Source organism: Hirundo rustica, chromosome 11 (genome assembly GCF_015227805.2).
Source record: "Hirundo rustica isolate bHirRus1 chromosome 11, bHirRus1.pri.v3, whole genome shotgun sequence".
NCBI lineage: Eukaryota > Metazoa > Chordata > Aves > Passeriformes > Hirundinidae > Hirundo > Hirundo rustica.
In genome coordinates this window covers 7,591,675-7,619,472 of record NC_053460.1, presented here as the reverse complement: position 1 = coordinate 7,619,472, position 27,798 = coordinate 7,591,675, and the positions used below count along the sequence as shown (strand labels likewise).

The 27,798-nt window shown below is 51.0% G+C and overlaps 1 protein-coding gene and 2 non-coding genes across 3 annotated transcripts in view; 1 reads left to right on the top strand and 2 right to left on the bottom strand.

The window, feature by feature from the left end:
- The window catches only part of VAC14 (VAC14 component of PIKFYVE complex), a 59,961-nt gene extending 34,611 nt beyond the window's left edge, over positions 1–25,350 (bottom strand). The window contains exons 1-12 of the mRNA XM_040075677.2: positions 25,213–25,350; positions 21,830–21,980; positions 21,065–21,232; positions 20,306–20,368; positions 19,238–19,345; positions 18,418–18,527; positions 17,352–17,458; positions 16,232–16,366; positions 15,810–15,962; positions 13,707–13,761; positions 6,368–6,512; positions 6,013–6,078 (exon numbers count right to left, since the gene is read on the bottom strand). Of these exons, the coding sequence (XP_039931611.1) occupies positions 6,013–6,078; positions 6,368–6,512; positions 13,707–13,761; positions 15,810–15,962; positions 16,232–16,366; positions 17,352–17,458; positions 18,418–18,527; positions 19,238–19,345; positions 20,306–20,368; positions 21,065–21,232; positions 21,830–21,980; positions 25,213–25,316 (1,365 nt within the window). The 5' untranslated portion in view covers positions 25,317–25,350. The remainder of the gene's footprint in view (positions 1–6,012; positions 6,079–6,367; positions 6,513–13,706; positions 13,762–15,809; positions 15,963–16,231; positions 16,367–17,351; positions 17,459–18,417; positions 18,528–19,237; positions 19,346–20,305; positions 20,369–21,064; positions 21,233–21,829; positions 21,981–25,212) is intronic.
- Positions 14,750–14,820, bottom strand: TRNAG-GCC (transfer RNA glycine (anticodon GCC)). The gene has a single exon. It is a non-coding gene; the product is annotated as a tRNA-Gly (tRNA).
- TRNAG-GCC (transfer RNA glycine (anticodon GCC)) lies at positions 22,772–22,842 on the top strand. The gene has a single exon. It is a non-coding gene; the product is annotated as a tRNA-Gly (tRNA).
- Positions 25,351–27,798: the final 2,448 nt, after the last annotated feature.

Here is a 27,798-nt window from a genome sequence, read left to right as displayed (position 1 = left end):
GGACTGGCTCCTCAAGGTGCTGTCCTTGCTGGTATTTACAGATAAGCTGGGAAAAAAAGGAATGAATTAAAATGCCTGTGTGCAGCAGGGAGATGTTCCTGAGTGGCCTTGGATGTCCTACTGGACATCTAATATTCCCCAGGCAATGAAATGGGGCACTCGACATCAGGTTATTCTTGCCAAGGAGATGGGAATTCCGCTGAAGCAAGATACTACCAAGACAGAAAACAAGAACATTAAGGGCTGCAAAGCACTTCAAAGGGGCCCAAGAATCCGGGAGGCTGCAGAACACCCCATGGCATTTCCAGGATGGGCAATGCAGGTGGTGGAGAGACACAGCGGGAACAAGGAAAAGCCAAGAAGCTGCTGGGTGCTTCCCCCTTCTCCACAACACAAATGCAGCCCCATTTGTTTTACATTTTTCATCCTTCCAAGGCTTTTAGCCAGGGAAGGAGGTGAGCATGGGCAGGCAGTCCTGGAGCCAGGAGTGGCCTGGAGCAAGGCTGGCCGAGCCCCAGACACACACAGTGTGAAAAGCAAACTTGCATCCTCCCTGCCTCCACCAGCTTTAAAGACAGAAAAAGAAAAGAAAACCCACCATTAATCTTCCCACACCAATTTAACCAAACCTCTTTTCAGGTCCCTGACACAGCAATCCTATGATCTTGCCAAGATCTACTTTTTTTGCCTTCCCAGGAGAGGATAGGGAGCAGAGGGAAGGCAGAAGGCATGGGGGCTTCTCCTCTCCTCCCCAGGGCAAACCCTGCCAGGTCACGCTGACACAGGCTCACAGCACCAGCAAATACAGCTGGCAGTGGGGGAAGGCACTTGGTAATAGAGCTACAGCCATCCCAAAATAAGCTGGAGCCTGAAAACTCCCTGCCCACCCTCCTGCTTTTGTAAATCCCTGACTGTCCCTGCTGCTGGGGATGTGAGGGCCAGGCCTGCAGCGCCCAGCACTGTCACAGCTCAGAGCACCTCTTTAAATGTGTTTAATTAGCACACAGGGAGCTTAACCTGCCACCTGATGCCAGTCAGGGCACGATGCCAAGGAGGTATTTCGTAGAATCATAGAATCTCAGAATATGCCGAGTCGGAAGAGACCCACAAGGATCACTGAGTCATGGAATCCTTAAGGTTGGAAAAAAAAAAATCTAGGATCATTGAGTCCAACCACCATGCTCACAACCAAGCCATGTCCAAGTGCCACAAGTGCTATTTCTCCACACATTGAAGGGTAGGGAAGTAGGAAACACCGGTCCAGCTGGTGGGATGGGGCCAGAACAGCCCTGGAGTATCCCTGCAGGCCATGCTATAGGAGACTGGATGCCTGCAAACCCTTCAAATTCAACACCCACTGTCCCAGAGCTTATCACAGGCAAAGGGTTTGCTTTTATTTGCTGTCTCCCACCCACCACCTCCCTCTGAACACAGGGAACCAGGCACCCAAAGCCCAACTCACCAAAAGTTGCATCCTACATCTCCATCCCACCCTAGACCCTCCCTGAGTCAGGTCCCCAGGACAGAGACTGCCTGTCCTCCATGGCACACAGGTTTTCTGTGCTTTTAGTCTGCTCCATAACTTCACCCAGGAATGCTACAAGCACCACTTCAAGCCCAGATTGCCAGTTTACCCCAGTTGTTCATTGTACATATAAACTGCATATGCATATGTATACATAAGTTAGGAAACTGTGATCTGAAGCTGGGGCTAAGCCAAGAAGCTCCCTATGGATCACACTCCCCACAAAGAAACTTCCTATTTCTACAGGATGCAGCACACAGATTATTGTTCAACCAGGTGGTCTTGAGCCCTCTGGGAAAGCATCACCCCACTTCTGCTCACAGGCTGCTTCCACTTATGGCAAACCAGGCTAACCACATTCCCAGTATCTGACTGGAGTTATACACGCTCCTCTATACCCCATTTCAGTCCCAAGCTCACCCTCAGGGTAACTTCCCTCTGTAAAACCAGCCACCTCCTTGCTTCAGTACCTCACAGCTTTGAGCCTCCCTCTGGAGAAGCTTTCCAACAAAAAATATTTAAATAAAGCCAGGCATACATTTACTACAGTTCTCCTCTTCCCAGTCTTTAGCTTACACCCTCTGCTTTGCATCCAGTCACAATATTTTGGCTGTGGCAGATGAAAGGCCAGGAGCTGGAGGACAATGGCTTTAAACCCAACAGAGCAAAGCTCCAAACCAAACCACATTAAAATAGCTATTTGCTTTGGCACAAGCCTTTGTTCAGCTCCATTATACTGGGATTGGGTGCGAGAGGAGAAGTTTGCCAGGATTTAGTGTGACAGCAGAGCTCAGAGCAGGGCACAGACCTGGCTTTGAAACCCTGCAGCAGGACATGCAAAGGAAAGAGATGACTATCAGTATACCACAATCCCAGGGTCTTCCTTCCTTCTAGTTTAATACTGGAAACCCAAGAGAGGGCAGAACATTTCAGCTTCTTGTGGGAAGTTGGCTTGAGGGTCATGTAGAGGTTCAAACACATCATAGAATCACATAATGGTTTGGGATGGAAAGGATCTCTAAAGATCATCTGGTTCCAAACCCCCCTACCACCACAGGCAGGGATACCTTCTGCTAGATAAGGTTGCCCAGAGCCCCATCCAACCTGAATGCTTCCATGGATGGGGCAGCCACAGCTTCACTGGGCAACCTGTGCCAGTGTCTCCCCATGCTCACATGGAAGAATTTCTTTTTAGTAACTCATCTAAGCCTGCCCTCCAAAGTCAGTGGCAGCCTAGGCTCAGTTCACTCTCTCTAGAGAAGGTCATCAACTTGTGAGGAGGCTTCTGAAGGAAGTACTTCTGCACTCAAAGTCTTGCCCAGCCACTGCATAATGAGCAGGTTTTCATGTTAGCAGAGTTGAGGAAGCCAGAGTCTATCCTGCTTCACATCAGACACCAGCTCCACCTCATGCGTCATTCCCCCATGACTCAGACAAAAGTCCCAGCACAACTTTCAACTCCCAACAAGACTGAGGGGAGCAGATAAGCAAACAGGAACACGTTCAGCCATAAAGAAACCACTCAATTTTGGAGCCGGAAAAAGGAAAACAAAGCAAAGAAAGAAACCAAGGAGCATCACTGCTTCACGGTTTTCTCAGACATGCCTCAGCTCTTGTTGTGCTCACTTCAGCTCAGCGCCTGGATCCATTCAGAATCCAGGGAACTGAAAGACTACATCCAAAGATGCCTTTGCACCATGAACTTGCAGAAGGAAGCAATTTGAAGAAAATGTTTTCCTCTCAACAGTGCCTATCAGCAGTGGTGCCTATCAGCATGAAGGTGGAAAGGTCCCACTCTGTGCTCCCAAACAGCATTTCCTAACCTTTCATCTCTCCTAACATCGATTTTTCTACCAGGGCAGCAAGACTCCTACAGATGAACCGAGCAGACAGTGTAGAAAAACCCACTCCCAGCAGGACCTGGTTACATCTTGTAAGGAAGTTTTCAAGCACATCAAACTTTAAGCAGGGCTTTTATAGATTGCCTTCAAACCCAGGTTTTAAACACGGGATGGAACACTCTGTCGGGGAAGCACAGGAAACAGCATGAGGTGACGCAGTGCAGCAGCACAGCATCTGACAGCCAGGAATCCTGGATCCTGACTTGTCTACATATCAAAGGGAGCTGCCTGCTTCAGCTTTGCTCCAACTTCTCTGTGATGCCTTTGTGAATCTTAACTAGATCTCTTGACCATTTCTTTACTGGCACAGGAGAATTGGGTAGGAAGGGGAAGAGGAGAGACAGCAGAGATGACTCAGGACACTGCAGATGCATCATGAGATCCTGGTCCCTGTTCAGCACAGAGGAGGTGGTGCAACACCCTGTGCTACTTAAATGACAAAAACAGGCACGAGAACTTAAGGGGCACAGATCTGGCTCCATCCAGCATGAGTCTTTCTTTGCTTTGGGCTTGATTACTTATGGCAAGTGTAGAGAGAGACTGAGAGCAGCTCAGCAAGACTAAACTGTAAAAATCAGGTGCCTGAGTACAGTCCTTCAGCCTGATGCACAGACTAGCACTGACCCTCCAAAGCCAGACTGTCCTTTGGTGATGAGCTGGTGACAAACAACTGCTCCAGGGCACGTCAGCAGAGCCTCCAAACTGTGTAAAGGGACCAGGGGAGCTCTAGGCACTTCAGAAGGACATTCAACCTTGTCAGGAATAAAGATGATACTGACACTGCTGCTCAGCAGGTTCCCTTGGGGAGGGCAGAATCACAGGAAAAAAAGCACAAAAACCCTCTGAAGATGTGTGTACACCTCGTGCTACACCACACAATGTGCACAGCCCTGTCTGGAAAGAGGAAGGAGACTCTTCCTCATCAGAGCTGATGTGCAGCTCACATAGGCCCTCATGCTGACCAGTGATCCCCAGGCCGTTATCCAGGAGCTTCTGGGGGGTCAGAGTCTGCAGGTGACGTGGGACAGTGACTGTGCCCACAAATACTGCACTGGCTAAGCAAGCACCCCACATCCCCTTTCCTAACAGGCACTGACATAGCAGGTTAGTTAGCTCAGAGTGTCCTCATCATTCCCAAACATGTCCAGCTCAAAACCACCCTACTATTTCACTAATTTCTATTTCCTCTGCAGAAAGCAGCAAATCTGGTTGACAGCCAGCTGAGTGGTGGTGTTTAATGGATTGACTCGTCTATGGATTTCCTTTAAAAAAAAAAGCCACCTCCAAACATTTAAATAAATAGAAGCCAGGATTAAATAAATCAGCTTAAAATTACTTTTGAGCCATTCCCAGTTATGTCACATGGAGGAAATGCATCACCAGGGTCCTTTCTTCACTGGTTTTTTTCAAATATTAATAAGCAGTGTAATTGCAACATGACTCACTGAGATCTCCTGCCAAGCTGGAGAGACTATCTGCAAGATGCAGGCTTTCTAGAGCGTTGCAAAGGCAGATGTGTGCTTGGGGACTCTTTTGGAAAGGTTTGCATTGTAAGCAGCAGGGGATGGAAAATGGCCAGGCAGTTGCTTGCCTTTGCAAGTCATTCCCTCGCTTGCTCATTCCCTTCCCTCCTCTCTTAACGACCCGCTCGCACATGGGAATCATTGCAGGATTGGGGTTTGGTGCTCTGAGCATGTAAGGCACAGCACAGCCTGTGATTTTTATTCCATGAGGAAAGTCTGCATTGAGAAACCAGCCGGGATCATTTGTAGTTTCAGGCAAGAGGATCCAGCTGATGGTGGAAGCTCTACCAGTGCCTGGGCCAGCTGTGGGCCATGCTGCTGGCCTCCCAGCCAAGCACTAAAATGCTCCAGGGAACAACTTAGCGGTAAGACAACAATGACACCAAAACTGAGATGACTGGAACCAGAGAAGAGGGGTGAAGAAGCAAGACAAGCAAACAGGAAAATGGTGCAGCACCTTGGGAGATGGGAGATGAAGTGCAACAGCAGAGCAAGCTGGCTCAGTTTGTGGCCTGATAATCTTTGCTCACTTCCAAGCTGAGTGGTTCCCAGCCAACCTGATGCTACTGGACAACTACTGCAGTCCTGCCAGGCAATGCTGCTGCTGCCCTCCAAGCAGTGGGTGCTGTTTAAATGCCTCATGAATATGGATTTGGCAGCATCAGCTTGGACACAATTCCCCTTGCATTTTTACAGAGGTTGTTGCAAGGCACCTGAATTCCCACTCAATAAGGATCTTACCATGACCCCAGTCCCATGGGTGAAGCCCCACCTGCCTTTCCAGGCAGGCAAAAAGGATTCTTAGGAGCTGGCTTTGAAGGATCAACTCTCAGAGATGGAGAACAATGTTTATACATCAGAGAACCACCAAGACAGCAGGATTTTCAGCTGGGCAAGTACCTGCAGGCTCTGCATTGGGTCTTCTTCAGTTAGGCGAACAGGGTAAAACCCCTCAGTGCCAACACTGGCCAAATACCTCACAAAATACCTCAGTTCCACCAAAAAACCCAAAGGCCAACTAGATGTGAAGACATTAAGCTTCTAGCATTTTTGCAGCACCTACCTCATCCGACTCATCTGAGAGGGTCCGCAGCAAGATGGGGAAGAGGCTGTCGGTGTGTCGGAACATCTGGAAGCAGAAGGATGGGTGGCATCAGTCCTACAGGCCTGGTCATGCCCAGCCACAGGACACTTGCCCTGAAGGAGGCTGCTAAGAGCTTCACCAGCATTCTCCACCTGAGCTGGAGAGCTCTTCTTCCTCAAGGTACGGGGTACCTGGCAGCCAAAGCCTTCTCAGAAAAGGCAGGTGGACACACATTTGCAAAACTATCAAGACAATTACAATTTGCACTGCTATCAAGGCAATGGAACAGGCTGTGAGCTGACACTCTCAGGTGAATGCTGAGTCCCCAGCTTACCTTACGAGGAGTCTTGATATACAAGTGGTAAAGCCATTTCAGGACTGCAATTCTGGTCATCATCCCAATGGATGTATCACTAAGGTGGTAGTCCAGCACCTGAACTATTCCATCCAGGTTCAGGGTCACCTGTATCCTCTCGCAGCTGCATGGAAAGAAAAGAGCCTGGTTCAGTGCTGTAACATCCAACTCATTCCTCCCATGGTGGGGAAGTCTACAACAGTCTAGAGGCTGCATCAAACACCCCAGCTCAGACCCTCACTAGGATCAGTTTGTTAGTCCAGCCAGGCCTTCAACATTTCCAGAAATGGGCCATCCAAAACTTCTCTGCAAAACCTATGCCAGTGCCTCATCATGCTGAGTAAAGAGCTTCTTCCTAACATCTAATCTAAATCTCTCCTAGTTCAAAACTGTTTCCCCTTGTCCCATCACTGTCCACCTACGTAAATAGTCACTCTCCTTTTTAATAATGTTTTGGAAACAACAGAAATCTTCAGTGTTTTAAGGCTTTTTCCCAAAAAAGCTGATACCTACGCACAGGAAGGCACCATTCATTTCTAAATGAAAACAGTAGCATGGCTGTGTGAGAAACTGGTCCATACTGCAGCTGCAAGACTTGGGGTTCAAAGATTAGAGATCCATAAAATGCACTCAGAATCCACATCAAGGTTGACTAGCTCAAACAGCTTCAGAGAACATTAACCTATGTGTACTCGAACTCCAAACTGAAAAAGGCATCCAGGATTCTGCTGATTTGTGTTGAGAACTGCAGATGGTGCCCTGTCTGGCAGTGAGTTTGGGATGCAGCTCTCTGCTACAACCCTGCCTCGAGACATTCATCTTGCTTCCCAAAAGATCAGGATAACCCTTCATCATAAACAAGATATGAAAGGAAGTATCTCCCTCAGTTCGCCAGGACATTGTCTCTGTTGGAATGACAGTTGCTGCAGACTCTTAGCTCTTGGTCCCCCAGTTTTTCTCCCTGATAGCTGGGACCTGCATTGGGACAGGCAACCCCAACACTGAAGTCATCATGATACAGCATTTTTATGCCCTGATTGTGATCCTGAGATTACCTGCTGGTTTCCCATCTCCTTGACAGCAGGAATATGGGAAGTACCTGTCACAGGAGACTCATTTAAGGAGAGACGATGGTTAGAACCAAGATGGTTGGAGAAGACCACCAAGGGAAGGCTGCACTCAAGAGGCATGTCACGCCTCTCATACCCAAGCTACTGAATTATTCAAGGTTGAACCAGGCTCTTGCCAATTTTTCCAGCGTGCACAGAGCTGCCGTGCATCTTGTTTGATAAGAAACCCTAAGGGACAGATTTCTCACGGTATAATTTGCAAGTAGAGCTGTGGCTTAATAGGATTTGATCTTCCCCAGGACACACGTCGTAAGGGTGAGACGAGGAGGCAGCAGCCCCTCAGAGCCCTGCAGGGATCTGACTGCTTGATCTGCCTCACGTAACAGATGCTGGGGGCTGCAAACTGCATTTCACTTTGATGTTGAAAACAACAGCCGAGGGCCAAATGCTCAGACACATGGAACTGAGGGGAAGAAGGGACCCAGAGCATCAGAATTTGGGAGAAATGTCCAAGGGAGCAGCATTCCAGTTCATTTAAGCCAGGCTGAATGAACACGGTATTTGGTTTTCCTAAGAAACCATCTTCCATGGCAGCTGCATAGCCTGCCATGCTCCCAGTACAGGGCTTGAGATGGAAGAGAACGAAACCTTGGCCTGGTAATACCTCCATGCCAAATATACGCATTGCCTGCACAGGATGGAGAAAAAGAAACCTCTGGGTAAAGCATGTTTTCAAAGGCAAGAGGCCAAAAGGACAGCACAGAGAATTGGTGCCTGAAGCTGAGAAGTTTGGAGGTGGCTTTGATGCTGTCACATCCCACCAGCCCCACGCAGCCGTGAGGTAAGCGGGCAGGAAGCAGGGTGCCATGGGTTGCCACAGCACTGCTGTCTGCTGATGCTGGACTTCTAACAGCACAATGCAAACTTGCTTCTGCAAGCAATTTCCAAGCTGGTTTGTGCCAAAATCATTCGTGAAAACCCCTTTTCCAAGACTGCTCGTGATGCAGTACCTGGATAGAGCCTGGGTGGCTCAAGCCAAAACCCACCTGAGCGAACCCCAGGAGGTGGCCGGGAGCACTGGGCTGACCCGGAGCCAGAAAGTCCCCAGCCACACCGTAAACCACTGCCCTGTGGCTCCGCTGGGCTCAGTTCCCATCAGGAGGGACTGCAGCTGGGAAAAGCTCCTCACGGGCTACCCTCTGTCCACAGCTGCTGAGATAAACCTTTTAGGGGGGTTGCTGCTGGAGAAGCAGATCCTTTACTCAGCACAAAACTCAGGCACCACCATGAAAGGTGAGAGGTCTGATGAACATTGGAAAAATGTCTGATGAACATGGGAAATTGGGCTAAAACCCTCTCACCAATCCTCTGGGATACAGAGGAATCAGACCACCACAGGCTAGCCCCTTTCCAGGGGTTATGGCAGCAGCTGAGCGCTGCTGCAGCTCCAGAGCCGGGCTCACAGCTCGGCCTGGCTCTCCCTAATCCCCAGGCAGGAGGGGGAGGGAGCAGCAGTAATGGCATTGCGTTAATGCGATCCTCTGGGCCTGCCAGGCCGGCTCCCAGCGCCGGCATCTGTGGCAGGGCAGATGTCAGATGCAATCATTTCCATCTAACCCACTACCCCAGATTCTCCTCCCGAGCATGAGCGTGGCCCTGGCACCGCCCCCGCCCTTCGCCTGTGACACTGAGAACATGTTTTTAGGGCAAGCTGAGCAATGATGGGGGCTGCGCCAGGCTCTCACCTCTGGATACTGGGAGTCTTTGCTCAAGCTCAGTGGTGGGGCAGAAGACCCGTCCCCCAGCACATCCCCCCATCTCAGAAAGCACCCTCCAGCACAGGACCTGACCTTACTTTCTCACTACATTCAACCCACAGTAATGTTTTTCACTCCATGACCTTTATCAGCCCGTTTTCTCACTTCTCCCCTTTCTTCAAGGGCTTCTGCCATCTCTCTCCTCAGTAGTCGCCTTTTCTCTGCCAATGTCTGAGCTGTCATCTTTCTCCTGGCCTCCTGCCTGGCCCAGCTGCTTTCCTGACCCCATTTTCAGACAAGGTTAGGGTCCAGGCCAGGCTCTAGCCTTTAGGCAAGCCCAGCAATACGGCCTTGCCAAGGGTGGAAACATCCAGGTTCTTTCATTGTGGTCCAAGTCACAAGGGCAGCTCCCATACAGGCTGGCAGCTGTGCTGCTCAACAGGCTCGAGCCAGCGGCCAGGAGGTAAATGGCTCCTCTCTACTATTGGTCCCACAGGCTGTCACTTTCCTGTCCTTCCATCGCTCTCATTTCAGCGCTCTTGGCTTCTTTCTGCTTACTGCAGTTTCCAAGATCTCCCAGGGAAGCGATGAGGCCAAGGTCTAGGCAGAGACATCCAGTCCAACAAGCTGTAGATTACTGTGACAAGGGCTGGGGCAGGGTGCCTGAAGTTCCCCTCCAGCTCACCGGCCCAAGCTGAAGTGGGAGCAGCAAAGGGAAGACACCTCCTCACTCCAGGCTGGAGAGAAGGCCCAGGAAGAGGCACCCTGGACCTAAAAGCTGTGCAAGAAAAGCTGCTGGAAAATGGGATTCCAAGGCAGGCTTGGTGCCTTAGCCCAAATCAAGCCATCATGCTGCCTGCAGTCAACCATCCCCTGGGTGCTGCAGAGCACCCAACACCATTCCTATCCTCCACCAAACTATCCCCACCTCCAGGAGCTCCCCAGCTGTACCCTCAAGGAGCAGCAGGCTCTGGGCATGGGGTACAGCAACTTCCAGCGTGAGACAAGCAGCAGCTATTTTAGCTTTGTAGTAAGCACTAATTACCACATTTAAAAGCCTGGTTTAAATGCAGGCTTGGCAAGTTCAGCCACGTGGCAGCCACTTGCCCTTTCTGCAGAGCAACACACGATTTTACATGTCCATGTGTTGCTGACCACCACCTAAAGCATGAAGCCTTCCTTGTATCAAGAAATACCACAAAGGCTCTTCTTGGAGATTTTATGTCCCTTATCTAGTCTGGTGAGGGACTGTGATCCCATCAGCCTTGTCCCATCATGGAGACAGCCTAACACTGACTGCTACCAGCTGTGCCCAACCCTGTGCCCAGGAGCACCATCAGGAAGTTGTCTCAAACTGTCCAGGTCTTGTTTTGAAACATCAATGCAGTTACAAGAGCCTAAAAATCACTTTCCAGCTGTTTTGGTCCACTGACGCAGGACAGACATCTGGATCTTCTCCTGTGGCAGCTCAGACCGACGGAAGGAAGCCCGGGCTCTGCTCCAGCAGCCATGCTTCCACCTCCCCTTCCTGATCCAGGCTCACACCAGCTCAAACAGCAGCAGCATGCTCAGCCAGGCCATGAGAAGGATCCAGCGTCTTTGAAACGTGGTTCTGGCCCCCTTCCAGTGACGGTTTTTGCAGAAGCTACAAGTGGGGCCCCCCATCTGGATGGGGAACCCCAAAACCCCTCCAGCCCTGCACAGCCACACTCTCCCAGCAGCCCGATTCTGTCTTGCCACAGACATGGTCTCCATTTCCTAGTGGATGCCACCAGGATACTCCCTCCAAGGAAAGCTGGCAAATACTTGGGAAGCATTTTGGAGCATGTCATAGGAGCAAGGGGGTTGCATGTGTCAGTTTGTGACCACAGGAATGTGCCCAGCATCCACGTTTTGAGCATTCAGCTTTTGTCATCTTCTTGGATGGCATCTTCCCAGAACATGGCCCTCTGCAGACGCCAGGCTATGATCTCCTCTGCCCCCATTGACCAAGGTCCTCCCTTCCCTGCTGCTGCAGCACTGTCCCTCTGCAGCCAGCTGGGGAGGGCAGGGGAAGGGGGCGTGAGAGCTGCATGCTTGGCGCTGGGCCATGCTCCGTCACTTGCCCACTGCGGGGGGCTGGGGGAAGCAGGGGGAGCGAGGGGAACGAACAAAAACAGAAGCAAAGAGTGACTTCATCTTAAAAGGCAGCTGCAACTTCCTCTGTCTGCAGGCTTTCCAGCTTTTCCCGGCAAGGCAATGGCTTCCTGCGGTCCTGCCTTGACACCCAGTGGGCACTGAGCGTGCCGGCAGCTGCCGCTCCCCGGTGTGAATTACGGCTGCTGATGGCCACAGGTGCCAGCTCCCGCCTCCCTCCGGCTCCAGCGCCGAGCCAGACAGCCTGAGTGATGGATGGAGCACCAGGCAGATGTCCAGGGCTTCTGCCAGCCACATACAGCCCCACCCCCAATCCCATGTCAGTCCCCCACAACAGATGCCTCGGTGAAAATGTTCCAGGTCTCAACACAGGACAAGCAGAGAGGTTACACAGGTAAACCCCACGTAAAGCCTGGAGCTTCCTGTTGAAAAGGGTTTAGGAGAGCTCTGCAAAACCAGGTCTCTCTGAGATATGGAGGGTCTTGCCTTATCTCCCAGAAGGCTTTCCCTGGTGCTTGAGTTGCTGACAGAACATTTCAGCTTGAGCAGCTGTTATCCTTCCAGCTCTCAGTGACACTGGGACAAGTCATCCCAGCTCTCCTTGCTTCTATCCCTCTTCAGTTTTCACTCCCTCTCTCCCTTACGTGCAAGACCTTCAGCACAGATCCATGGCTATCACTTGTCCTCTTGACTCAATGCCTCTTCTTTTTCCTTCCCCACCCAGTTCCCCATTTCAGCCCCATGCAAATCCAGTTCTGCACTTGCTAAACTTCAAGGGTTGAGCAGGGTCAGGACATAGCAACCACAAAACAAGCCAGGGAAAATCATTTAACTGCCATAAACCAACAGTTAGGTGCAAATGTGTAGTGGATTATGTAACCTAGAAATGTGTATTCTATTTCATCTGTTGAAGGCTGGTTTTTTGGGAGGTATTTTGTCCTCCTCTTGCTCCTCCAGGGGGGAAGGAGGAGGATGCCTCCTGATAATGGCCCGGCCATTAAATCCAGGTGGGGCAGTGTTTCTTATCTCTTTCATCACCCCTCCATCCTGCAGGGGGACATCTTCTGATAATGGGCCATCAGGGCCCACCAATGACAGGACACATTCCATCATCCCACTGTGAGATGCTCCACAGCGGGGGAGGAGCCAGCTGTTCCCAGCTAGATAAAAACTGGGACTGAAGGACACAAGGGATACGGTTTTTCCACTGGATTCCCAGAGGAAGACTGGACCCATCTCATCACCATTGGACTTTCTACAGGACCATCTCTACTCCACAGAACCACATCTGTTACTCCAGGAGGACTTATTTAGACTGCTTCCAACACCCTGACCACCAGGGTGCCAGGTCATATCCCTGACTCTGTCAGGGTTTTTCGTTTTGAAGATCTGTCAGGATCTTTGCTTCCTTGCTTGTATTTTTGTACTACTACACTTGTATTTTCCTTTTTGTTTTTAATATTCCTAGTAAAGAACTGTTACTCCTATTTCCCGTATCTTTGCCTGAAAGCCCCTAATTGCAAAATTATAATAATTGGAGGGAAGGGGGTTTACATTCTCGATTCCAAGGGAGGCTCTAGCTTCCCCTGGCAGACAACTGTCTTTCAAAACTAAGACAAAATGAAATGACCTGTACTTCAAAGAGAGAAAAAAATTAAGGGCGTCATTAAGACCAAGGAGTAGCTGGGCTGTGCAGAAATGCAAAAAAGGAACAGAGAGTACAGACCATCAACCTGAAAAGCTGATGCTTGCACTGCTCTGGGACGTAATGTGATGGGCATCACGCTGGTAGGATGCAGCTAAAGCAAGGCATCCTATTTTGGGGATCACAACAACAAATAAAAATAAGCATCAGCATAATGAAAGTGTTGGAAATCACTACCCCTGAGTAAAGGAACTGCAGGAAGCAGGAGGAAAGGAAAGCTATTAGAACAGATGGATTTGTCCCCCAGTTCAGATAGCTGGATGGGAAGAAAGGTATTTGAGGAGAGATGGTGCTGGGCACAGAACTGGTGCAAGGCTGACAAATGCCACAAAAGGCTGGCAGAAGGCCAAGACCTGTGCAGCCCTAGGTCCAGCCCCACAGACCTGTGCTGTGGTAGGCTGCCAAGACAGCACCATGGAACAGGGTCAGTCTCCTCAGGGAAGAAACACCTAAATTCATCATAAAGAGAAGACATTTTGGTGCAAATACATCAGAGAGAAGCAGTAAGCTCCTAGATCATCCCCAGTAATCCACCCAACTGGGACCCAAGAGACCCCAGCTGCCTCCCAGCCCAGCATCTGTCAGTCATTGTCTGTACTTTGGGAAGCCTTCCCTTCTCAAGCCCCTGTGAAGCAACAAACAGACCCTACCTGGTTACTGTGAAGACACCACTGTTGCTGGAGTCACCAGATGCATCCAGTGAACCTGGGGGCAGAAAAATAGGAAACACAGCTAGTGAGGTGATGGGGAAGGTAGACAGCAGGACTGGGAGGCTGGAGAGCTGCATGACTTCTGCAAAGACATCATCAGTCATTGTCTGAAAGTCCAGGGACCCAAGGGATCCCTTCTGCCTGGAGTGAGCATTTTTACACTCCTTGTCAGGCCCTTCTCTGCTGCCAGACAAGCTGGTACAGAACTGCACTTACCCAGCAAAATGCAGATGGGCACAGCTTCAGACCTCTGCCCCAAACTGGGTCCCCTCCTCTGTTACAGAGACCCAGACACATCATGCTGATTGCTTCAACCATTCTCAAAGAACTGCAGAGCTGCCTTTGACTCTCTTGATTTCAATACCTAAATACACCACATGCACAGTGAAGGTAGAATCCAACTCAGGACATCTCCACTAGGTCATAGCCTGACTGTATGTCGAAGCCAAGTGACTCAAACAGCTTCCCAACCTCTGCTCTGTGCTAAAACTGGGTCTTAAAAGCACGGTGACAAAGCATGACAAGATGAACTTGACTCTTTGTGCCCCCTTGTGCCAACAGCCTCTACTCACACAAGCAACATCACCACATCAGCATACCCAAGGAACAGAGCTGAGTTTTTCACAGAAAGGCATCATAATTTTATCTGATCTTGTCTGCTTCAAAGTGCAATTTGACACCAGAGGGGCTGAGAATAAAGCAGTTAAGCTTTCTGTTGATATTTTAAAGCTCTTCTGTGATAAGATTTTAATACAAGAAGGTATTCTCGGGAAAATAAGGAATAATTGAGTTTTGCTGCTGTGTTACAGCAGTAAATTTTTCTGGTTTATCTCTTCTAGTAAAAGAACCTGTACAGAGTTAGGAAATTAAAGTTTTTGCACCTTTACTGAAGACTAAGATGCTCATTTAGACTGATATTCTGTAGTGCCTGGGTCCCTGTTACGGACAGAAACAAAAAAAAAAAAAAGGAGGAAAAAGAACGTTGCATTGGCCGGGAATCGAACCCGGGCCTCCCGCGTGGCAGGCGAGAATTCTACCACTGAACCACCAATGCTGCCCTGCGAGCTACCCCCGCACCCGCGGCCTGCTCCTGCCACCCCAGCTGCTGCCCGCGCCCCCGCTGCCGCCCGCACCCTGCCCTGCAGCTCCCTGCTTCCCCGCCTTCCACTGCTGCTGTCGGACAGGGAAATCCTTCACTCTTAATCCCATCCTCCTGCTCCCTCTCACGGCAGGATCTTCCAAAAGCCACCAGTGGGCGTGTTACAAGAGAGCACTTGGGCTGAAGGTGCAGTTTTAGAAGAATCCAAATGAGCCCTTGTGATTTAAACATAAACATGTATTTCATGCACCTGGACAACAAAGATGTGTTGTGCCAGAAGAAACGTTTAGTCATGCCAGGACAACAGCATCCAAGGGATGTTGGAGGGCTGACATCACTGCTGTTCCCAAGCATTGATTCATGGGAACAACTTAGTTTCTTTTCTCGTCCACCCTCCTTCAGGCCTCTCATCCCACTTGCAATCTTTCCCCTTTTATGTTCTGGAAATTTTAGGACTGGGACAATACCTACCAGATGGTCTGGAGAGTACCATGAACCTGGAAAGGATCCAAAATTCTTCACCTTCGGTTCTCTACCCTTCCTCACCACACACATCCTCCATGCACCTACTGATGCTCTCCCAGAGCTAACACAGCTCTCTGAGCTCTTCGTTGGGTGATGATGCCTGCCTCCAAACTAGAAATTATCTTTTTCAGGTCAGCTCCATGACTAAGTTAAAGGGGAGCTTGGTGAGAGGATGGGGATGTTCACTGGGGCACGCACCAGTGCAGCAGCACTCGGGCTCCAGGTCATTGCAATGACCCCCTCATGCAGCCTGCAACAAGTGTGTCTGTCTCAGCAGAGGATCATCTGTGCAACAGGTCTCCAAATAAAGCACAGAGGTCCCAAGTACTCTGAGCTGCTTCAGGACACCAAACCAACTCAAGAGAACATTCTCTTGATCTTCCTTACACCTCTACTGGCCCAGACCAACTGAGACTCACCAGTGGTCACTGCCTCTGGCTTGGAGAGGGACTCCTCTGTGGTGGGCTCTGCTGGTATCGTCATTGATGGCTTGGCCTCATCCATTTCATCATCCTCTGGGATGACCAACTTCATCAAGCTCTGGTTGCACACGTTCGCCACCTCCTTGATGTCTGAGTGAAGGCAGTGTAAGGAACATGCAGTCCCACACACGGGCAGGTGCTGGCCACAGAGGAGCCACTGCAGCCCCACCAGAGCTGCCCCAGCCCAGCTACTGCAAGCCCCCTCACGTGCAAAGGGCCAGTGTGGGTGTCAGCACTTGGTGGGAGAACTTTGACTGGACCTGCACCCCAAGGGCAGGAAACAGGCACTGGAACAGGAGCTTCCCTGCGTGTTGCTGTAGCAGGAATGGAATGGGAGCAGCTCTGAGTTACAAGGATACTCTTCTTGCGATCGTCGTAGGAGAGACACGGCAGAACAGCGGTCAGGATCCCTGAGGAGTAAGGCAGCATCACCCGGCCAGCCAGCTGGATGAACTCCCGCATCCAGCACATGGCTGTCAGCTGGATCAGGTCATCTGGAAGACATGGGACATGCAAAGGTGAGGAAAAAGGCAGCACTGGCTCCACAAGCCAAGGACCACCTGCAAGCAAGGAGCTGCCTCTGCTTCATACCAAGAGACCCCCACCTGAGACAGTTTAGTCCCAGAGGAGATGAGTAAGACCTGAACCTCCAGTGAGCTTGAGATTAAACACAATCAACACGTTTCAGTTAATCCAGTTCAACCCATAATGCAGGTTTCATTTACAAGTATTCTATCAAGCTTCTCAATACATAAGGATATTTCTTCAGTCACACCCATTGCAGCTGTGTGTCTGGGTCAAGCATCATTCCTAGAGCCGGGGTTTTAACAATCACCCTAAATTCTGGAAAAGGCACCATTGCCACGACACTCTGCTGATCCAAGGCCAGGTTTTAAGCTTAAACAGTGTAAATTCATTGGGAGTTAGTTTAATCAAGAGCAACCAGTCTCAGTCTACCTATACTTTTCTATCTCCCAGGAAACCCACTCCCATTCAGCAACATTCAAAGAGCCCGATGAGCAGAACTTGGGAACAAGACCCTTGGCAGGAAAACAGATCCAGCTGCAGCTGTAACCCTCTGCCACTGCCTACACAGCAGACCCATAGGAGCTATAGTGCAGCACTGGCACAAAGTCCACACACATCCTTAACTCTCTGACCTATGCACCAAGTGCCACCAGAGGTTACATAAGACCTTAAAGAGATCCTCCTAGAAGTGCTGGATATACACAGGTGCCAAATATTTTTAAGGCCCCTCCATTTTGGAGGATGAAGACCTGTGTTGTGGCTGAGGGATCTGCAGTACAAAAGCAGTTGTGCCAGCTACAGGAGAGCTGCCTGTTCCCTCCTTTCAGCGGGATTTCCATGAACAGTGACAAAAAAAAAGGCAAACAGCCTGCTGGAAAATTCCTGGCCTGAATCTACAACTGGCATCACAAACCAGGAGGCTAGTGCTACTGCCTGGTGCTGTGCACTCACCTGCTGCCTGGCAGTGGATCACCAGGATATTGGCCATTTCTGCAAACTTCACACTGGAGGGATTCTTCTTGATCTCCTTGAGGAACTCCCCAAGAGCCACCTCACACCTGTGGAGAGGCAGAATAGCTGATCAGCACTCAAGTTACCTTAGACAGTGCAATTAGGGAGAATTTATGGAGACTATCTTCTCCAGGTGCACATGGAAGGATGCTGGTAGCACAGCAGAAGTGTCTCTGCACAGAGGCAGGGGCAGGAAAAATGAGGCTGACAAGCTCACCCTGCCCCAAGCAGAGACTGCACACAGGACACACAGTGCAAGGACAGAGGTGATGGCAGCCCAGAGCCCCCCACAGCTTCCACAACTCCCCCACAGCCACCCAGGTTCTGTGGATATGGAGGTGCCTGGGACGAGGAGTAGTGGGACAGGTGGTATCCAAAGCTTTCAGAGTTTGCTCCTTGACATGTGGATGCTAGGAAACAAAAGATATAGTGACAATCCAGAAAGGCTTTGCAGCAGCATAGACCCAGGCTAGTCTCACCACTTACTTATGCACTACAAAACCAGTCCAGCCACTCTCTCCTAGCACAAAATGCCAAGATCCTTTGACCTCCCTGAAAACATGCAGACATTCCTGCACTTCAAAATGCCTCTGTCTTGGGACCAGCAGTGCGTCTGTGGAGAAAGCTCCCAATCCTTGTTTCTCCTCTCCACCCACGAGATGCCTTGCCAAGAAAGGCTCTTATGCTGCAAGTTTCTTCAGGAAGCTCATGCCCATCCCAGAACCACACACGAGCCTCTGTGGCTCTGAAGCTGTGTGCTGGGAAAGCAACAACTCAACCAAGCCAAAATAGTCTGCACCCCAGTAGAGAGTATGGCATCCTCCAAGGCCATGGGATGGGGGAGGCCCCTTGTCAAGGACACTTTATCCACTGCCAAGCCAATTTGTCTCCCACCACACAGATGGAACTTCACTGCAATTACACACGAGTTGAAAACCAATAGAAAAATGAAGGGTGAACAGCAAATATGATACAGCCCTCACAACCAGCCAGCCTCCACACTCACATTTTCCGTATCTCCTTGCTGTTGTCTCCCAGGATCTGGAAGAGTCCATCTAGGATTTCTGGAAGGTAATCCAAGAGGTTGATATCAGGCACGGACTCTAAGACCAGGATCTAGATCAGGGAGGAAAGAAGAGGTGAGTTTTCAAGACACCAACTAACATCACCAGCCCAAATCTGGCAGGATGCTGAGGAATTCAGAGCTGAGCTGTGTGGGATAGGGGGAAGGAAAAGAGGACACTGTGGAGTTACCCATCTTGGGAAGTAGCTGAACTAGCACAGCAAGCAAGCAATCAGCCTGCAGCAACGCTACATTTCCAATCACAGCTCTGCAAAACAAAGCAGGGATCAAGAATGACTGCCAAAACTCATCCAGACAGACCTGGGATGGCAACAGTATGGCTGAGAGAGAGATACAGGGGAACACATCTCCCCAGACTCCAGCCAGGCACCAAGAGTTCCTGCTTTGCACAGAAAGGAAAGAGCAAGTGGGGATCCCTTGCCTCCTGGAGAGCAACATCTCTCCATCACCTCTGCATTATGGAAAGCAGCCTAGTATGGGAGACCATAACCTCTAGAGCACAGTATGTCTATTTACACAAGCAGCACTTTAAGTGTACTTTCTAACTTGGTGTTCAATGTCCTGAACAGCTTGGCAGAAGCACAGTGCAACAAGGTGACAGGGAGCAGGCCTTTCAAAGAAGCAGGTAAAAAACTCTGCTGACTTAAAAAAATCTGCCTAAATAAATCCAGGTGCCTGAGCTCACACATTGCCGTGGATATCTGCAGTTTGCCTGGACACACGTGGCACCCCGTGCACCTACCCAGGATATGATGAACTGGCGGGCGTACTGGTTGTTGGAGTAAATCCTCTCACGCAGCAGTGGGATGAAGCCGACCAGGTCGAACTGGTTACTCTCTGTCACGATATCCTGCAGAGCCCAAGCAGAGGGTGTTACAATGATTGCCAGCATGCATCCATGCAGCAGCCCTAACTCAGTCTTTTTGAGCCACGTGACAGGAAAAAGATGATAAGCACGAGACTGCAGGTCAGGAGGCCTGGGGAGAAGGAATCATGCAGTTCACCCAGGCAATGAGCTGGCAATCCCCCTCAGGCAGAGGCTAAAGCTGAGCAGGACCCAGAGAGGGATGCTCCTGCCTGCTGTGCCAGCCTGGCAGAACAGGAAGATGGGAAGCTTCTCTGATTCATGCCTCAGTGCTGTGCTGCACACATGAGCAAGCACTTCTGATGTAGCCACGTGGATTGGGGTGGGAGAGTCCCCTGACTTCCCTTTACAGCTCTTTCCACACGCTTGGTGGATTTTGCTGCATAGCCTGGTGCAGCGGAGCAGATCTCCCAACAGCAGGAGACTGGGTTAACTGCTGTGATAACAAGAAGCAAGGGCAGGACCTAGTAGGAAGCTGCTCACCTCTGAACAATGGCAGAAAAGGAACTGGGAAGTGTGTGGCAGTAAAAGCCTGTCAGCAGGCAGAGCAAGAATGGGAACCAAGCCCACACCCTGAAGCAGCAGCAGCAGCTCCACTCCCATTCTGACTCCCTTAGGCAAGGGAGGGAGAGCAGAGGAACAGCCCTCCTGCTGCCTGGCACAGCACTGCAACCCTCAGACTCAAACCTTGCTTCCTCCAGCTCCCACGAGCTGAATGCACACCTGGCACTGCCATAACCCACCAGCCCCTCCATCCAGCTGCCTGAGAAGGCTACCACAGCCTTGACTGAAGAGGCTGCAGTCAGTGAGAGAAGAAATGTTTTGACAGCAGCCACAGGACTGAGGTGGGATCACTTTAGCAGCTGCAGCCTCGGGGACTGATGTCCCCAGCCAGGACACAGCTTCAGCTTGCACTGAGGACTCTCAGATGGAGAGCAAAACTACCTTGAGGAGTCGATCAAGGAGCTCAGAGCCACTTTTGACATTTGGGTCAGGATCAGCAGCCAGCTGTGAAAGACAGAAACAAAGACACATTGCACAGTGGGTCCCAGGCCTGCTCCCTGCTCTGCAGCACAGCTCCCAATAGGCTCACAGGACTGGTACTCCCCTTTGACAATACAGGGACAGACATACATGAGTCCCTTGATCTCCAACTTCTCATTAGGCTCCAAAAAATTTTCCTGAGAGACTTCTCAAGAGGGAGATCAAGCATACAACACCTCCCCCAGCTATGCAGGTATTCATGGGCCAGCAGTCACACTCTCAAAGAACAGAGAAATGCAGGTTACCATGAAAATCTGCAAAGGCAGACACACACAGACAGAGTTTTGACACTACAGACCCAACACAGCCAAAGTGCTGCAGAGCCACCTTGCCTGCAGCAGGTCTCTCAGCCTCATTTTCTAATACCATTCAACAAGGAGCAGGAGAATACATCCTGGAGGTGAGGACAGAGAACAAGGTATCTTACAGTCAACTTCATACCCACAGTATCAGTGGCTACTGTGTAGAAACTGCTCATTTTGCTGATCCTTTTGGGTCCCTTCCAACTCAGAATATTCTGTGATTCTGTCCTTCAGACCTGTCTGGGTCAAAGTAAACCAGTTTGCTTGGAAAAGAAAACCTTGGACAACTCGGTTTGGCTTGGATATGATGAGGACTAGTCCTCGAAAAGCACATGGGGGTTAAGAGGAAGCTTTTTACCTTGCTGAGGCCATCAAAGAGCACGTTGAAGTGTGGGAGGACAGAGCCCCTGGCCACCTTGACAATGTTGTAGAGAGCCTCACAGGCGTAGTACCGCAGCCGACTGTCAGCATCATTGAAACACGTCAGCACTGGCTCGATGAGCTCCTTCAGGTACAGCCCAGAGTCCTGGGGGGCACGAGGACACTGGTTAGCTGAGGACCATGTCACAGAGAGTGGCACTGCCATGGAACATACTGCAGATACTCAGGCCTGTGATGGCCTTAGTGCACCTACACTGGGCAGGATTTACTAACAAATTTTGAATTCTTATTGAATTTTGTTATGCAGGTACAGTGAGAAGTGATCAGGTTTGCTGGGCATCTGCCTCATCTCCTGCCACAGGGATTTCTGTGTGGGCCAGTGTCAGCAGTGCACAGCAGGAGATGGAAGGGCTGCAACTCTTGTTAGCTCTTTTAACAGAAACTAGCACCCAACCTGCTGAGTCTAGTCCTACTGCTGGAGACTGAAGAGAGACAGAAGCCCTTTAACCACACCTAGGCAGCTGTCAAGATGTAACCCTGGCCAGAAAGTGCACCTGGGTCCACACGGTGTGGCTGGGTGTGCTGGGAACACTCCAACATGAGACAGTTGTAGGCTGCAATGCAGGGAGGGAGTTGGGGAGCTGTGGGGCCACCAGCCCGAGTCTTCCCATCACAATGACCCAAGAGGAGCTGCTACTCTCTCACCACAACCTGCACAAGCCAAAAACCCCATCACACCTACCTTGCCCAGGGCAATGGAGCAAGCAGCGAGGCCAATGAGTCCCCCTTTCCGGCTGTGGGGGTGCTGGGAGAGTGCAAACTCCTGTGACAGGATCTGGATCACGTGTTTGATCTGGGATGTGTTGTTCTGAGCCACAAACTCTCGCACCAGCCTGGGGAGAGGAGGGGGAGGCACACAGGGAGGTTTAGGTTCTGCCTGATACAAATGCTGAGGGGCTTGGTGATAGAGACAGGGACTTTCAGCCACAACAAGCCCCAGAGAAAACAGTACTGAAATGAGGAATGCTGAAGGAACTCAAAAGTGAAACCAGAGCTCTTCCCTCCTCCCCACTCACATCCCGAAGCTCCCTACCCTCCTGCTGCTCCAGCCTGCAGCCTCCTACAGTGTTCACAAACTCTGAGCCCAGGATGTTGGCTCTCAAGGGCCAACCCAGTGTAGCTGTGTGCTTGCAGAGAAGTTACCAGGTCTTCAAACACCAACAGGGCAGGTTATCGGGGTCATTTACCGCCAGCATGGCACAGGATGTGAGCTCAGCATGCACCTGGAGTGCTGGTGGCTTGGCAGTGAACTGCTGCCCACCAGGCCTACACACAGTGCCATGGTTTTGAACCCTTCCAGCCACCCAGAGAGTGCTCCAGTTAATATCTCATATATTTAACTTTAGTACTAACAGTATACTTCAATATATTCTTAAACAGCCCAAGATTTAACAAAAAGCCATCACAGTTTGCATATACAACACCTGCTTCTCCCCAGGAACTTGCAGCTCATTATCCAGAGATAATTAACACATAAGCTGTGGATGAAGTGATCCATATCCCTGCTCCTGCCTACAGAACTGCTTCCAGGTCCCATCCTGCCCACACAGCTCTTCAGCCTCAGTTTTCTGTTGGCAGAGCCCTTGGCCAGGCAGCTGTGCAGGCAGCTGTGCAGGCAGCTGGAGCATTGGTGGTTCAGTGGTAGAATTCTCGCCTGCCACGCGGGAGGCCCGGGTTCGATTCCCGGCCAATGCAGTGCTCTTTTCCTCCTTTTTGCCTGCATTTCTATCCATAATGCAGACTTAGGCACCTTGGAAACTCTGTCTAAGTAATCATCTTTACCTTAACTGACAAAAAAGGTGCAAAAGCTTTCACTGCCTAATTCCATAAAGCGTTTCTTTGGCACTGTATGAATCTCGCACTCCCGAACAGGTGCCACTGGCCATTCATGCACTTTATAATCCAAGAAAACCATTACACAAGATGCTTATGAACTTTTCCTTCCCAAATTTACAGACACCAGCTCTACTCTCATCTTGCTCTGTGCAAAGCAGCTGCTCCCTTTTGCCCTGGGGACACACGGCAGCCCCTCCCTCACTCTCCAAAGCCAAGCTCTCCAACAGTTACAGCCCAATCCACACCCACAGACTGCTACTTTAGGGATAATGGCTCCATTTCCAGTCCTGCTCCAAGAAGGGAAACACGCTGAGCTGGAGCAACACAGACCACTGGGGTGATATAACTTTACTGCCTACATTTCACAAGGTGTAGCTTTGTTTAAAGAGGAATAAGTTTACCGACTTCCTTCATGAATTTAAAGGACTCAAGATTTAATTAATGAGGGAAAAAATGCAGCATCAGAGCCTGCAAGCAGCAGGAGCTGCTCCTGCATTATCAGCTGAAGAAGGAGGCTCCTGAGTAGAGGCAGCAAGTCCCTCCTGGCTTGATGCCACAGACATGGAAGTGATGCTGCTGGGGCCATTCTGTGACGGGTTTTAGATGAACTAAACCTGTGAAATCTGTAGAAAAGGTTGGCCCTCGCCTTTTTCCTCCTCACACTCTTCCCAAGTTGTACTTCCAGCTTGATCAGGTGAATTGCCTGATCCCAAAGCAGACTTTGGCTGTTGTAAGGCTAGCACATACCCTTAATCCCGGGGCACAGTAAGCTGGAGCAGAGCTGCTTGGGTAAGGCACAGAGTATCACAATGCAGCAAAGGGGTCACTGAAGGAGGCCGGAGTTATGATGACATTGAAAGAATCCCACCCTGCAATCCACCCACAATAAATTATTCCTATAACAAAGAGAGAAAACCAAACACACCAAACAGCAGAAGGAGCTTGCTGGCTTGGGTTTGTACCAGAGCACACACTCAGCCCTGTTCCAAGTGCCATTTTTCTCTGCTGACCTCTCACGCAGCACCCTCCACGTTCGAGGCAGGAGTTCCCACACCACATCCCTCACTGAACTCCCAGCAGAGCGACTCCAATCCCACGTCACTGACTGCCCCGAGTGCCTGACTGCTCCCTTTGCAGGCTCACCATGGCCACATCTCCCACCCAGAACTCACCCACCAGCCTGGACCATCACTCCCAGCCCTGTGCTGAGCTGCACCCTGAGGTGATGTTTCAGACCTCCTGCAGGAGCTGAGCTCTCAGGCAATGCCCAGGGAGGATACAGTCCTTCCCAGGGAAAGCTGTGGCCAAGCACAGCACCCAGACCAGCACAGCGAGGGCGAGAAGACAGGCAAGGGAACACGTACAAGCAACATCAGGGGGGCATGGCCCCACCAGAAGGTGCCCGCAGATCTTTGCTGGGATGCTCCAAAAGGAAGGCCCCAGACCTGCTGGAACAGCAGCTGTGCAAGAAAAACCACGGGCAACACCCGATGGCCAGGGGTGACAGTAACACCTCCCATCCCTCTAGCCAGGATCCAGCACAGCGTAAGTTTGGGTGAGCCCTCAGGGGAGAGGCAGGATGGCACCGTGACTCTGGACGTGTTGCAGCACATTTCCAAGGAATTCCTACAGTGATGCCACTCATGTATTCAGCTCGCACAGGGCAGTGCAACTGCGCCAGGCACCCACCGTCAGAATGAGCCTTCTGTCAGGGGCTCCTGGGATGCACCCGGAGCCAGTGGGTCCCCACTGGCACCCAGGAGCTGACACACTCGGGATAAGTTTCGGTGCCCGGTGGAATGGGGCTGAGAGACAGGGAGCAGGTCTGGGACAGATCCCTCCTGTCCGAGCACCGCTCACGGCGCTATCCCCGGCAGGGTCACTGTTATCACCTTACCCCTCCCGGGGCTGCCGGGCCCGCAGGGTGCCAGGCCAGCAGCCCCGGTACCCCGGACGTCGCGGGGTCACCGCCACCCCCGCAGTGCCCAGCTCCCACCGGGCAGCCGGGCCGCTCCCTCCCGCCGCCCGGGGTACGGCCGGACCCACCGAGCATCACGGGCCGGCTCCCGCCTCCCCGGGGCCGCAGGGAGCCCCAGCACGGCAACACCTCTCCCCGCCCTTCCCGCGGCGCCGGGCCGGGCTCCCTGACCCCAGCACCGGGGCCGCCCGTACCGGCACCGCCCTTATTCCCGCCGCCCATCCCGGTTCCCGGCGGCTCCCGCCGCTCACTTCTCTATCTCCAGGGCCGCCACCTTCCTCTTCTCATAGAGCTTGTCGGTGAGCGCCCGCACCACGCCGGGCGTCAGCGGCGACAGGTCCCGCTCCGCGTTCATGGCCCCGCCGCCGCCACCGGCGGCCACGTGACCCCGACCGGGACGCGCGCACACGTGACCGCGGCGGGCGGTGCGCGCACGTGACCCCGCCCCGCCGCACAGCGCCCCCGCGCGGCGCGGAGACACGCTGCACTCCCGGCTCATTAAGCCCTGGGGTCATTAACGGGAGCGTCGGTAGGGGAGAGACGCCTCCCGGACAGCCCGAGGGGCCACGGGCACGGTCCTGGGCGGAGGCTGATGTCTAAGAGGGTTTAGCAGCACTTAACCATTAATTAATTTAATATTTACGAAGTGATTCGACAGACTTTGCTATAACCGCAACAGTAACTCAATTATCTGTGTTTAAATTGAACTCACAAATGCACTCTCACAGACATACAGGTAAATGTTGTTAAATGCTCCCAGCTAGAACTATTAAAAAATTCCCTCAAGTGCCAGTGAAATACTTGGATCGAATGCCTTGACATTTCTCAGTTGCCGAGGGCTGAGCCTCAAGGCAGGGGAATATTGGCGCTGCAACCCTTCAGCTTCAGGTGGCACGGACCGATTGTCTGTGCTTGGCTAAATGTCTCCTGTCCAAAACATTCCCCCTCTTGTGACAGCATATCTGGCCACCTCACACTTCACAGAGTGCCTTTCGAAGGTCACCAGTGTTATAGACATGAGAAGCTGAACTTTTTTGTTGAGAAGTTTAAGGATATAAGCATGTACCTACAAGTTTCATTTCAATTTGTAACTGTGTATGGTTCAAGCAGTTCCCACGGTTTTGTACAGGTTGTGTTATAAACGCTTAAAGGTAGACCTTCGACTCTTGTAAGTTTCATTTATATTGCAACTTTGTACGATTCGGAAACAGTTACACTTGAAGAGTTATTAGAACCTTGACAATGGCATTGCTTTCTAAAGACTAATGCCGGAGAGAAAGAAAGAGGAAAGATGGGGGGGAATCTTTCTTTCCCCCCAAAGGAGGCTCCAGAACAGACCATGACTTGAAGCCTTGATTGGTGTAGCTCAAACCCCCCATTCCTGGTAGTTGATTTTTAATAAAACGATTGGCCAATTTCCCACAACACCAGAGTTTCACGGCCTCATTTGGAACAACCAGGACATCTAATTTCAAGGTCCCTGTGAAGTCCTGGGCACATCCAGCATGGATGTGTTGTACCTAGGGAGAACCAGAGAGTCCAGACTGAACAGGAATTACTAGCAAGGGCAGGATTGACAGGAAAGGGCCAGATGTGGTGAGTAGCTGTACCAGGAATCGGGACCTCAATGTGGATTTATCTGAGGTTTGATAGAGAAAAGTAGGAACAGAAGATGCCACTTCCCATACCATGGAGCCTTTTCTGCAGGGCTGATGCCCAACTCTCATTCTATCTGCTTCCAGCCAGCTGCTGCCATATGGAAAGCTGAGCCAAAGAGGAATTTTGGCTTCTGCTGGCAGGCTATGGCTCAAGGGCTGCCTGTGTTCAGGCTGGTATCTTCCCACATGCAGCAAAGACCTCAGAGAGTCCACTGATGTGGTGATAATCCCCCACAACTAAACCTGCCATGTCTAGAAGAACAGAAAAGCTTTGTACAACTTGCTAGGAGGAAACCCTGCAAAGAGTCCACAAGAAAAGCTTGGGGGACAGAAAGCCCAAGGAAGAAAAACTATGTCCAACATTTGGCTGCTGCTTGGTGAAGGGGAGAGCAGGGCACATGTTTTCCCTCTCTGGATGATCACACTTCATGGCTAATGAATTTATCTTCCCCACAAAAGTCCTCAAAATAAACTGAGAAAAGGGAACAGGGAGCAGAGTGACACAGGTGTGAGTACAGGATGGCACGTGGATTGTCACCACAGTGCCACTGGTCCAGCACAGGGAACCCAGCACGGGGAACCCAGCACGTCTCCCCATTACAAGCACAGCACTTAGCACAAAGGTCAAGTCAAATCAGACAGAAAAAGGAAAGTACTTAACGTAATGAGCAGAATGTAATTAAACCACAACCAATTTTAATTAAAATGTAATAAACAGGGATCAAATACTATCTAATGAAACTGGGACATCACACATGCCCCTGAGAACAAAATGTGAGTTGAGAGACACGGCAGAAAACCCCCCACCACTTTTCCAGTGCTGTGTTTAGCTGAAGAGGACAGCCCAGTCAGAAAATCACATTTCCAAGAAGAACTCCCTTCCTGGAGAGCAGAACTCAGTCATTTGCTCAAAAAGAATTTCTGACAGCTGTTCCCAGGTCTGCCGTATTTTTGGGAGACCTTTCCTTCATGGCTCCCAGACCAAAACACTCCCTGAGCAGGTCCCCACACGGACAGGTTGGATGCCATCGTTACAAAGGGCCAGGGGGAGTTTCTCTGAATCACCAGCAGGTGCCTCCTGAAGCTCAGGGTCCTCTCTACATTATGAAGGCCTGGGCACAGGACCGTCACCCAAGACTGATGCCCCCTCTCCACTGATAGTGAAGCTCAGACTTTTGG